At 34.1% G+C, this 12,500-nt stretch overlaps 2 protein-coding genes across 2 annotated transcripts; one reads left to right on the forward strand and one right to left on the reverse strand.

The window, feature by feature from the left end:
* Positions 1-1,753: 1,753 nt before the first annotated feature.
* HELRODRAFT_87358 (hypothetical protein) lies at positions 1,754-5,999 on the forward strand (the record flags this gene model as incomplete). The annotated part of the gene is made up of 9 exons (XM_009028603.1): positions 1,754-1,890; positions 2,297-2,451; positions 2,710-2,767; positions 3,328-3,548; positions 3,819-3,929; positions 4,490-4,612; positions 4,712-4,798; positions 5,615-5,727; positions 5,844-5,999. The coding sequence occupies 9 exons, from the start codon at positions 1,754-1,756 to the stop codon at positions 5,997-5,999; spliced, it is 1,161 nt and encodes a 386-aa protein (XP_009026851.1).
* Positions 6,000-7,116: 1,117 nt separating this feature from the next.
* On the reverse strand, positions 7,117-9,570 carry HELRODRAFT_179892 (hypothetical protein; the record flags this gene model as incomplete). Its single annotated transcript, XM_009028676.1, has 4 exons — positions 7,117-7,248; positions 7,494-8,586; positions 8,723-9,056; positions 9,561-9,570. The coding sequence occupies 4 exons, from the start codon at positions 9,568-9,570 to the stop codon at positions 7,117-7,119; spliced, it is 1,569 nt and encodes a 522-aa protein (XP_009026924.1).
* Positions 9,571-12,500: the final 2,930 nt, after the last annotated feature.

Raw genomic sequence — 12,500 nt, forward strand, 5'->3', positions numbered from 1 at the left:
GTAGTAGTAGTAGTAGTAGTAGTAGTAGTAGTAGTAGTAGTAGTAGTAGCTAAAATGTAGTGGTGGTGATAGTAGATTATTAGAGTAAATTATAGCAAAATATCGACGATGGTGTATTTAATTATAACGATAATATTATTTTTCAGATAATTATAAGTTACTAGTAGCGTTTGTTTAATCAATCAATTAGTTTCTAAGCGCTATTTCCGCAATGTTCAACAGCGCTCCTCAATGAATTTTGATATTGGTGGGTGGGTCTTGAGATCCGCTCTGAACTTCGCAAGTGATGGAGAAGTAGTCAGAGAAGTAGGTAGAGAGTTCCAGAGAAAAGGGCCAGAAAAAGCAAAAGCAGATTTGGCAAAAGAGTGTTTAACACGAGTTAAGAAGAAGTGAGAACAAGAAGACGATCGAAAGCCGAGGCGTTTAGGTTCAATTAATATATCTGATAAGTGCTTAGGAAATAATTTAGATTGAGACTTATACATAAAGGTGCAAATTTTAAAAATTATTCCATATTTTATAGGTAGCTAGTGCAAGAGAACAAGATATGGAGATATATGAGAAAAGAAAGGGGCACGAGCAACTAGACGAGTTGCATAGTTAGAAGCCTTACTTAAAGGATGGAGTGTAGAATCAGGAATACCACAGTAGAGCGAGTTACAAATCGATCCTAGATAAGACTAAAGAAGTAACAAGGAGAAGTGTAGGATCGTCAAGAAATGGCAAAAGTTTTTTAATTCTACGTAGATGAAAGTAAGAACTTCTAGCACTGTTACTGCTACTACTACTACGACTACTACTGCTATTACTACTAATTAAAGTTATAATAATAATAACAACAAAAAAGTTTTTTACCAATTTTTTTTATTCTCGACACAGAATTCACTTTTCATCATATCAAATTCGTAACGGTTTTTCATTCAAAAATCGAGTTTGGGCGATGTTATTTCGATTGGTTTCATTGATAATCTTATTTGCAGTATTTAACTTTTAACTTTTATTAACTTTTAAAATTTTCAAGTAAAATCGGAATGATCCCTTTAAGAGTTTTAAGCTTTTCTTCAAGAAATTCGAGAAAAAATGTCGAAAACCGTCCTGAAGAGGTTTCGCCATCTGGCGGTCACGATGGAGACGCCGACAACTCGAACAATAATCCCGAAAATGTTAGACTTAAATAATTAAATATTTATTTAACTAAATAAATAATTAAGTTGCTAAAAACTAAATAAATAGTTAATTGAGAGAATGAATGCACCATTAAATAAAATAATATATATATATATATATATATACATATATATATATATATATATATATATATACAGAATATCCAATATAGATAGTAGAAATAGAGTTAGTATTTCATCTCTCTGTTTTCTTATTATTACACCTACTTAACCTCACGAAAAACCAACTCAATTAAGCAACAATACTTTTCCTTGAAAAACTACCCCATTTAGAATCTAACCTATCTATTGTTCTATTCTTTGTTCTAAATTTTACTTGATAAGAACAAAGAAAAAAAGTCAATTCAGATTCGTAAAAAATTGAATTATTTGTTAAAATATCCATCAAAACTTTAGTCTTTATTGATAGTTTTTAATTGAAAAATTGAATTATTTATAAAAAATCCATCATATCTTCAGTCTTTATTAATAGTTTCTAATAAAACTAAACCCCAAACTAAAATCACCACCCCAACCACAACCCTTCTCAGGCAATTGCAAACAGTGATCATCTTTCAAAAAGTCCCATGGTTCTGATAGAGGAAGACTTGCAATACGGGGCCGAGAGCATAATAATGCTGTTCATACCCGTATCCATTTGTATCTCGTTTGTAATTGCTTCAGTCCAGGCTCTTGATTTCTATAAGGAGGAAGGCTTGCCTTTGTTATTATTATTATAATTATTTTATTATTATTATTTGTTGTTGTTGTTAATTATAACTATAATTGTTTATATTATTGTGGAATGGTGTGTTGGCGTGATTATTGTTGATTCGTTCATTCACTTATTTATTATTTGGTTCATTCAAAAATTTATCAATTAATTCATCATCCATTCATTCATCTACTCATTCATTCATTCATTCATTCATTCATTCATTCATTCATTCATTCATTCATTCATTCATTCATTCATTCATTCATTCATTCATTCATCCATTCATTCATTCACTCATTTTGTACTGTATGTATATGTCTTTACGCCACTGAAGCAAGTGCAACTGAAAGAATGACCTTCAACTTTTAACTTCCGGCTTCATTCTTTTATTGATTCCTTCTTTCTCTCCAAGGCCTTTTACACCTTTTGTGCCCGAGGAGAAGGATGAGGTGAAGGACACCCTGTGGAAGTCCCTGGCCAACTCCCTCATCATAGTGGGGGTGGTCATCATCATGACAATATTGCTCTTTTTGTTGTTCAAGTACAGATGTTATAAGGTGTGTGCGTGTGTACGTGTATGTGTGTGTTAATGTGTGTGTGTGTGTGTTTCACTTCACACACTAAACACATACATACATACACTCCAGATGTATATATATATATACAATCATATGCACACTGAGTATTGATACATTCTTGTAATGTACACTCATATTTCATACTACGTACATACATACATTAATTATTCTAAGTACACATTACAGCACGCACTATCTACAAAAAAAAATGTACACACACACACACACACCTGGTAGATTCTCTCAGTCTGGATGTTTCTCGCTACCCTCCTGCTTCTATTCATATTCTCGTACATCTATTATAGGTGTGTTTGTTTGTTTGTTTGTGTGCGTGCGTGTGTTTGTTTGTGGGAGTGTGTGCGTGAGTGTGTGTCGGTGTGAGTATTTTTGTGTATGTGTACAAAAAAAATTTGCGCTCAAATGAACAATGGTTTGATTGATGGATTGATTGGATGGACGAACCAATGAGCGATCTGTCTGTATTTAAAGAAACGAATGAATGAATGAGGAAATGAATGAATGATTGATTAAATGGATGAATGAATGAATGAATGAATGAATGAATTATCAATAAAAGGGAGATGCACTAAAAAAAATTATGATCCTAAAATTAGTAGCGACTGAACGATCAATACTATTATACGCAAATTAATGCAAGTAATCACGAACGAACGAATGAATGGATGGATGGATGGATGGATGGATGGATGGATGGATGGATGGATGGATGGATGAATTAACACACTACACATACACACACATACACACAAACAGATACACAGCCACACCGCAGACTATACAACACAGACACTATCTACAACACAGAATACAAAAACAAACACACGCATGCCACTCGCCACCCCAGTGAATTCTGCCGCTACCTGAACACGGCCACAGATTTCATATCTACAGGGTTTAACTTATGGAATTTTGGCCTAATGGGAATACTAGCCATACACTGGAAATCCCCACTGATAGTGCAACAATTCTATCTGATCGTTGTCTCGGCCCTCATGGCCCTGACATTCATCAAACATCTGCCTGGTTGGACAGCCTGGGCCCTTCTCATAGTTATATCAGTCTGGGGTTAGTATTGGTGCGTGTGTGTGTGTTTCTGTTGGTGTGTGTGTGTGTGTATGAGGGTTTTCTATATTTTTTGTTTCGTTTTTGTGTGGTTGTCTTTGTGTAACGAAAGTATGTGCATCATATACATATATATATATAAGGTACCAACTATAAAGGCAGGATTAAATTGCATACCTCAATACATGTAGTCGATAGAAAGATGAAAGCATTACACATAACCAAACAAACACACACACACAAACACAGACTCACACATACACACACACACAGACCTGATAGCCGTTTTGACGCCGAAGGGACCGCTGAAGGGGTTGGTCAACATTTCCAGCGAACGACGGGAGAACTTATTTCCGGCCCTCGTCTACTCAAGTACGCCCTTCTGTGTCCCTTTAAATAAATTTATGTTAATTCATGCTAATGTATGCACGCGTTTTAATAAATTACGTAAACGCATATTCATGAATCTAATTAATGTAAACAGTTACTTGGTCCACTAATCATCAGAGTGTTTGCTTTAAAAAAAAAATCACAAAAATAAAAATGCACCCACCCAGCTACGATGGCATGGAGAATGAAAGATGCTCTTAACAGTAAAAAGAAGAAAATGGCGGGAAGAATGAGTTTCGCGATGAGGATGAGGAAGATGATGAAGATGAATAATAGCAATAATAATAATATTAACATTAATAATAATAATAATATTGATAATAACAATGATGATGTTGGTGGTGTAGGCGCTGCTGATGACGCTACTACAACAGCCACAACCGCAACAACAACAATGACGACAACTGTAGCTAAAGCGTCAACGAATTCATCTCATTCAACAGCAACAACATCATCCACAGCAGCTACCCCATTCACAATAACTAATACCAATCGTGATAACGACGATACAACATCAAAAGCAACAACACCAGCGATGACGTCATTGGCAGCAGCAGCTGTAGTAGCGACATCATCCACATCACAAGATGACATCCATACTGAGGTTTATCACGTATCTACTGCTACTGCTGCTTCTGGAGATCACGTTTATAATGGTAATAATTATGACGACGACAGTTTCGGGATGGTAAGCGCTCACTCTAAAGGGACGAAATCAAAGACTCCCGATTCTAACTTTGAAAACAAATTATGGAACGTTAAGCGTGAACTGCGAGGTACTAACCTCGCCTACATGAATAGATTCATACATTCTAAACCGGATCGTAAGGACGAACCAAAAATTTCCAGTACCATTTATAACGGTGTTGAATTGAGAGGCGTTAGTCTCGACGGCAGAAATATTCCTGATCCACATTTGAACGAGATACGGAATGCTAATGTCAATGCGAAGAGCATATCATGGAGTACTGATAGTCCAAGTTTTGGCAATGAAGTAAGTGATCGCGATGTAGTTTCTGCAGTTCAATCCAGAAGGCCCAACGTCATCTCCGTGACTGAATTAGGAATTTCCGATCCCACTTCTTGGAATGAATCCATGAACGCCAATCCAGCTGTCGGCAACAAAACCCAAAATTCCAATTTAGACGAAGATAATGAGGAGAAGAAACCGTCCATGAAGAAGTCCGCTGATAATAATCTAGGCTTATGTACGTAACACGCGCGCCTGTGTATGCGTATATGTGTGCATGTCTGTTTGTACACTATTTAGTCATTTGTTTATCACTACTGTTTTTTTCCTCCAATAGCTTGTTCATTCTAAAAATGAAATTTGGGCCGTGTGTGTGGTATTCTGCGTTAGCCGATTAGTTGGTCAACCATTCGGCAAATTGGCCTTTAGACAAATTGATTGTATCTCTTGTTCATTCATTCATTCACTCACCCACTCATTCGTTTTATTTAATACTTTTTTAGCGAATCAGAAAGCAAAGAGAATAATGATTGACGATGAGTTAGGTTGGTTGGCTAGTTGATTGATTGCTTTTTCGATTGGTTGGTTGATTAGTTAGTTAGATGCGGTCAGATTGATTGATCGAGTCAGGACGGATGAATAATTGAGTAAAAGTAATAATTACAAATCTATAAAAGACAACAACAATAACAAAAAAAATAACAATAAGCCGGCATAAAGTTAGGTCTGGGGGACTTCATATTCTACAGCCTGTTGGTTGGGAAGGTCTCACAATTAGAGGAATGGAACACTACCACAGCCTGCTTCATCAGCGTCCTTATTGTTAGTTTGTTTTATTTTAATTCGTTTGTTTGTTCATTATTTCATTCATTCAATCATTCGCTCTTTCTCTCATTTATATCCGTTCGTTCATTTGATGAGTTCTTGAATCTCGCCAGGGCCTCAGTCTAACGATTCTCTTGCTGGTACTGTACGAGCAGGCTCTACCGGCCCTACCAATTTCGGTGTTTTTCGGAGTGGCCTTCTACTTCGGAGGCTACTACACTATCGACCCCTTCGTATCCGTCTGCGTGTCTAGGCAAGCCTTCATTTGATACACGCTAGGTCCTATACCTACCCTAGGGCCTATACCCACCTGTATACATTTTGCTCATATACTACATAAGCTACATATATTTTCTTAAGTTTTCCTCAAATTCTACACACATATATTTACACATGGATACTTATTTGCATTTGTTGAAATGTTTATTGATTTTGTTGATTTGTATATATATATATATATATATTTATTTATTTTGATGTTTTTATTTATAGAAAAATAGACAATTTCCTTTTTCTCTATAATCTACCAAAATCATTTAAAAAAACATTAACAATATCGAATGGCTATAACAAGTATAATATATATATATATATATATATATATATATATATAAATATATAAACATTGATACATATAGATAGAGAGATAGATAGAGGGATAGAGTTAGGATCATTCGCTCATTCATTCACTCTTCTATTCAACCAAATTTTTGAAGAAATCACCCTGAGAATGCAGTATATAAATATGTATATAAATATATATATATAATGATATTTAAATGATGAAAATTAGTTAATTAGCCGTAATAAATAATTAATACTCATGATCAGTGAGAAACTGTGAAAAACTGTATAATGTGGGATATATAATATATCTAGTATTTATATTACCTAATTGCACAATGAACTAGAGGATCCATAGATATTGATTTGAATATTCGTTCGTACTATCATTTCGTTGGTGTGGAGACGTTTAAACGTCTGACCTAGAAGTATCTAAATTGCGAGGGATGGCAACAGCGTTTGTTGTACGGGCACGATTTCAAATGATTTGATATCTGGCCGGTGGTGCCGGCATCAGTGCTAATCCATCCGTCGATGCTCTCGAATGAGTTACTGTATAACCATCTCTGTCTCGAGTGTACGTGTGTGTGTGTGTATATATATATATGTGTGTGTGTATATATATATGTGTGTGTGTATATATATATGTGTGTGTGTATATATATATATGTGTGTGTGTGTGTGTGTGTATGTGGTTCAGGGCGTGTGTGTGTCTAGTTAGTGTAGATTTTTTTTAGTTAAAATTTGTTTTATAATGAAAAAAAAATTTTAAATTAGAAAAAAGAACGAGTGAACCTAAAACAGGTGAGCTAATAAAAAAAATTAAATAAGGAAAAAATTAATTATAGATAGACAAACATATCCTGTGGCTCGCCATTTGCAGAGATCGCCACATTTAATCTTCTCCCAAACTTCAACCACCATTCCCCTCTCTTTCAAGTACTCCTCGCATATCTAAATAAGCAGTAAATTATGGATTAGGCAGAACGACTAGGAATTAGTGAGAACAATTTGGAATTATTCAGAACAATTGGTATTTACTTAACCCATCATATGTAATACACACATAAACTAGATTTCTCATTGGCAATGGGTTAACACACAAATAACACACATGTAGGTATGGAATGAAGTGATAAATTAGCGTCAAATAATAATAATAAGCTAGTAACTATAAATATTATCATTATCATTATTACCATTCTGAATTGTTTAGATGTTAATGACAGCTTCTTCAAGCTTATTGAATCGAGGTAGGAGAATATCCTATCTAACACGATGACCGGTAGATCAGTGATTAGGATAGGTATACGTGCGTTAAGTTGGTCACGGAGTTTAGCTTTTACAGGAATGTGCTTATCACTATTATCAAAATTTGAAACTTCTGAATTTTCCAAGATATTTTCAAGCAGTACGTCAGCGGATGACGACTCTAAAGATGCCGAATTCCTAATTGAGACATCCCCGAAAACAGAATCAGGTCGAACGCAAAAGTTACTACTCTCCCTATCGAATAAGAGATGTGCGTTAAACCTTGGTCTAAACTTACGAACTGAATAGGTGCAGCCGTAGCAGGCCAGCGGGCACCTGACATCGAGCCAACTGTCCGACCCACACTGAATATCTTGATGAAAGTTTTTGTAGTGTTGGCTGAATTCATTTCTTCGTAAGAGCTCTCCACACAGGAATGTGTACATGAACTCTGATTGTTTGATCTTTTTTGAATAATCATTAAGCCACATGTTGAGGCAGAGGGTATGGTTTAAAAAGGGTGAGATATTTAATGTATGGGGGCTTGATTTTGTTGGATCGTCGTTATAACCATTGGACCCCCACACTTCCTCACAATCTTCATTGACGTCATCAACGTCAGAGCTCTTTACCTTTCCACTATTTCCCTTTTCACTATCATTGTTTGTACCGGCGTCATCTGTGTTGTAATTGCGAACAGATGAACGAAAACACATGTTGAACAATTTCTTACAAATGCACCTCTCCTCAAGATCCAGCCGATGTTTCTCTAGCTGCTCAAACGTTTCAGAGATCGATTCTTCTGTACATAACTTTATATTGTCGCATTGAAAAGACATTCTATCAAGGTTTAATATAACCAATGGTGATGGGATACATCTTTCTTTGAGCCCTGGGACAAAAATTGTTTGAACTTGTGACCCTTGAGGAGACGTCAGTTGATATCGAAGATCCTGAATAGTTTTTTTTGATAAACTCTTCATGAACCTATAAAGTTCTTTCTTATCCTTCAGTGCCAATGCTACGTCAAGCTGAGAGTCCCTAATGAAATTGTAAAAGTGAGGTAATTATGTAAAAATAGAACTTTTAAATTTCTTTAATTAAGTTAAAAATGAATTGAATGATTGAAAAAAAAAACGAATTGTGAAAAATATTGTAAAAATTGACTTGGACCGACTGGGCTTTGATGCAATGATGAGAAGAGGGCTCTTCAGACGGGGTATCGTGCAAAAATTTGATACACCCACCCCACTGCTGGTTGCAAAACAGTACAAAAGCAGGACATTTCTTCAAATGAGCACTCATTTGTCTTCTGATAACAAAAAATGGACAACCACAATGAGCATTTAGGCAGGGTACGTTCATTTGGGAGCACAAGAACTGATGATCATCATACTTGCATTTGTGAAATTTGTGGCCACACCTTTGGGGACAGGATATGACAGGACATTCCTGGTAGCTGCATCCAATGAGGTGGCAATTCAAACAATGGGGATGGATTTCTGTCCTATCTGTTCAATAGTTTAATATAGAAAAATTTGAAATTTTTAATAAATCCCTAAATGACTAAAGTTTTTATTACTAAACTAAACTAAGATAAACACATTTTAACATTTATTTAATTTTTAAAAATTTGATCATCAGCAAAATTAAAAAAAATACAATACAGAATTAAATAACACAGAAAGAGTCTACAACAATAATACACTCTGAGTGGTCTATATGCAAAAATCTACATCTTCAAAAAACAGATAACATACATTCTATAACAGCACAACTATTAACTTTTTGAACTGTGATATGGAGTTGACTTTATATTTTTGTTTAAAGAACATACTTCCCATACTACCTACCCATCACTGCACAGAAAAAGGAGTACATACACTACACACACACACACACAAGATCATCATTAGACCAGACTAGCTTTCTCTCACATTTTTCAGTTTTTAGTTAAATAGAAAAACTAACCAAATGGAAAAAATGTTACAAGTGTGAATAAAAAATACTCTAACTGGAATTCATTTCGGACAGAATGGAGGCACTTTATCAGGAGATCTGTAAACTTTTGGTGCTTTGTGGATCGGTGGTCCGTAAAAACCTTCTTTTACTTTTAGCCGTTTGATAAAATTTCATTTAAAAGTTAATTTAAACTATACGACGCAAATTAATTCCATGGTGGACTTCTGGCCAAGTGCTTCATTTCAATCCCTACATGGTACTAACCATTGGATTACCTGAAGTTTTAAAATATTCAAATTTTACAAATTCTACGATCATAACCCTTTAAGTTAATATATGAAATAAGTTTTAACCCTTTAAGTTAATATATGAATGTATAGTTTAAATTTTTTAAACCATATACTTTGGATAAATCTTCAAATTATATTAATAATTTAATAAGAATATTAAATAAAAGATATTATTTTAAAATGTACGCAATTTACAAATTAGACAATGCTAAACTTACAAGTTTTATAAAATTTGAACTTTAAGATAAAATATGAGCGACAAATTTATCACAACTATTAATGGAATTAATACTTTAGGCAAGTTTAAAGCCTAGAGATAAAAGTTATCTCAATTTTATCTCAATGAGTTAAAGTGCATGTGATAGTAGCTCAACCTTATTACGTTAAACATTCATTTTTTATAGTATACAAACTCAATTTATCATCAAATAGTTTACACTAAATAGGGACAGTTTTAAAATAGATAATCAAATTGCTATAAGTATTATAAGTATATATTAATAACAGGATTTTTATACAATTTTACACACACATCACACACACACACACACACACACACATGGGGTTTACCCACATGTGTATGAAATATCAACTAAATAATTAATTAAATTCAAATATATATTTCTTGTAATAGTCATTGATGTGTATAAGTTATGGCTGTTATAAGTATATGGTTATAGCTTATATCCAATGGTACACTTGTTGAATATCACCACACTTCAACTACTACAAAGTGTTAAAGATCGGATTTTGTGGAGGTCGATGGTCGCCAATGTTCCTAATGCACGAAAAAAAGAAGATAATGATGATGGTATAAAATGGAAGAAATACTCATCGTAATATTCCACGAGCTGGTAGAAAACATTCATTCATTCATCTATACATTCATTCATTCTTTCATTCATTCATCTATACATTCCCTCATTCATTCATCTATACATTCACTCATTTATCCATTCAGCCACTCACGTTCATTCATTCATTTACACACAAAGCGCGAAAATTTGTTAGTCATCACAATAGAACCACATCGTAGTACCATCACTATCACTTAACCATTACCATGTAATTCATACATACACGTATAAGTTCTTGTGAAAATTTATATATATATATATGTATATATATATGTATATATATAATATATTTATATAAATATATATATGGAATTCGGTAGAATTTATAGAATATTGTAAAAATTATGGTCTTTTGCCAACATATATGGAATATATATAAAGATCCATGATTTATATGCATGTGTATAGTTAATTTTCATTTAAATGGAAATGTCTGTGGAAATATTTTTATATATACATCCATAAATATATGTACACATATATAAATACACACACACATACATAAATAAGTATAAATAAATAAATATATATATGTATATATATACATAATAAATATATATATATATATATACATACACATATACGCATATAACATCTACGGGTTGAATAATTTATGTTAATAAGCTGCCCAAAAATTGTGCGCTATTAATTATTTCGACCAATCAGGCTTTATTATTTGAACTTGCCTAGTTCTTTGTTCGTCCGGATTTGTTTATTTATTTTCAAAAAAGGATAAAAATCTGGATTTTGTACACTCAGAAGTTAGCAAAAATATTCAAAAAATTATTTTTATTAATTTCGATGTATTAAATTAATTTTGCGCGCTTCAAATTAGTTGAAAATGCCGTATCGTTCGTAAGGATTAAACCGCCATCGTGGTTTAAACGAAAACCGTACAAGCGTTAGTGTACGTGTGCTCGCGGCAGTGCACGTTGTAGTAAAATAGTATTGTATGCCGTATTTCACGTGGGGAGTAGACTATTTTCCGGATCCTCAATTGCTAAATTAGTGGCGTGATGGGCTCTTGCCCTGAGTCGCTGGGGTCAGACTTGGCTGGTTCAAAGTGGTTTTTGCTATTTTCAGTTTTTTGGGATTTTTTGAAATTAAGAATTGAGAGTTAGGAGCTAATTTTAACTAGTTAGATTTACAATATTTGTTTAAAATTATAAGAAAATATGTATAGTCCTGTAGCTCTACATTGCATTGCTATTTCATTTTATAATCTATGCATCACAAAAATGTTTCATGTCAATAATATATGTATCATGATGAATATGATGCAGGTTGCTTGTCACCTATCCCACAATGCTGGACTGCTTCGACTACACAACTGAAACAAGCAATGAAGAGAAACTTCCATTCTTAGAACTAATTGAAGCAGTCAGCAGAAGCCACAGAGACAGCCTAAGCAACGATGCTCGCTATTTAAACTCAAACGATCTCTACAATTTCACAGTTTCGTCGACTCAACACGACACATGCATATCATCCAGTGCCGGCCGCCAGAATGTAACGACTTACTACACAACCATGGAAGCTGATGATCATTTAAATATGACAGACTGTGATCTAAATCTTCTTGTGGACCCCAGAAATGGTAGGCCATTGTTTGATGACGATAATGAAGAAGAAGAAGAAGAAGATGGTAACGAAGGCTTGAAGCATGAAATTAAACAAGAAAAAATAGATGATGAAAGCGATAATGCTTCCGATTTTTTTGATAAACCTCGGTTCAATAACATTCATCAGGTGATGAGTGAATTTGACAATTCGTCATTTGACTTTCAACCTAGTTTCTCAAGTGACGAGATTACAGATACGTCCACTCAATTTAACATTCTGCCAA

This window comes from Helobdella robusta (genome assembly GCF_000326865.2).
Source record: "Helobdella robusta unplaced genomic scaffold HELROscaffold_57, whole genome shotgun sequence".
Classification (NCBI taxonomy): Eukaryota; Metazoa; Annelida; class Clitellata; order Rhynchobdellida; family Glossiphoniidae; genus Helobdella; species Helobdella robusta.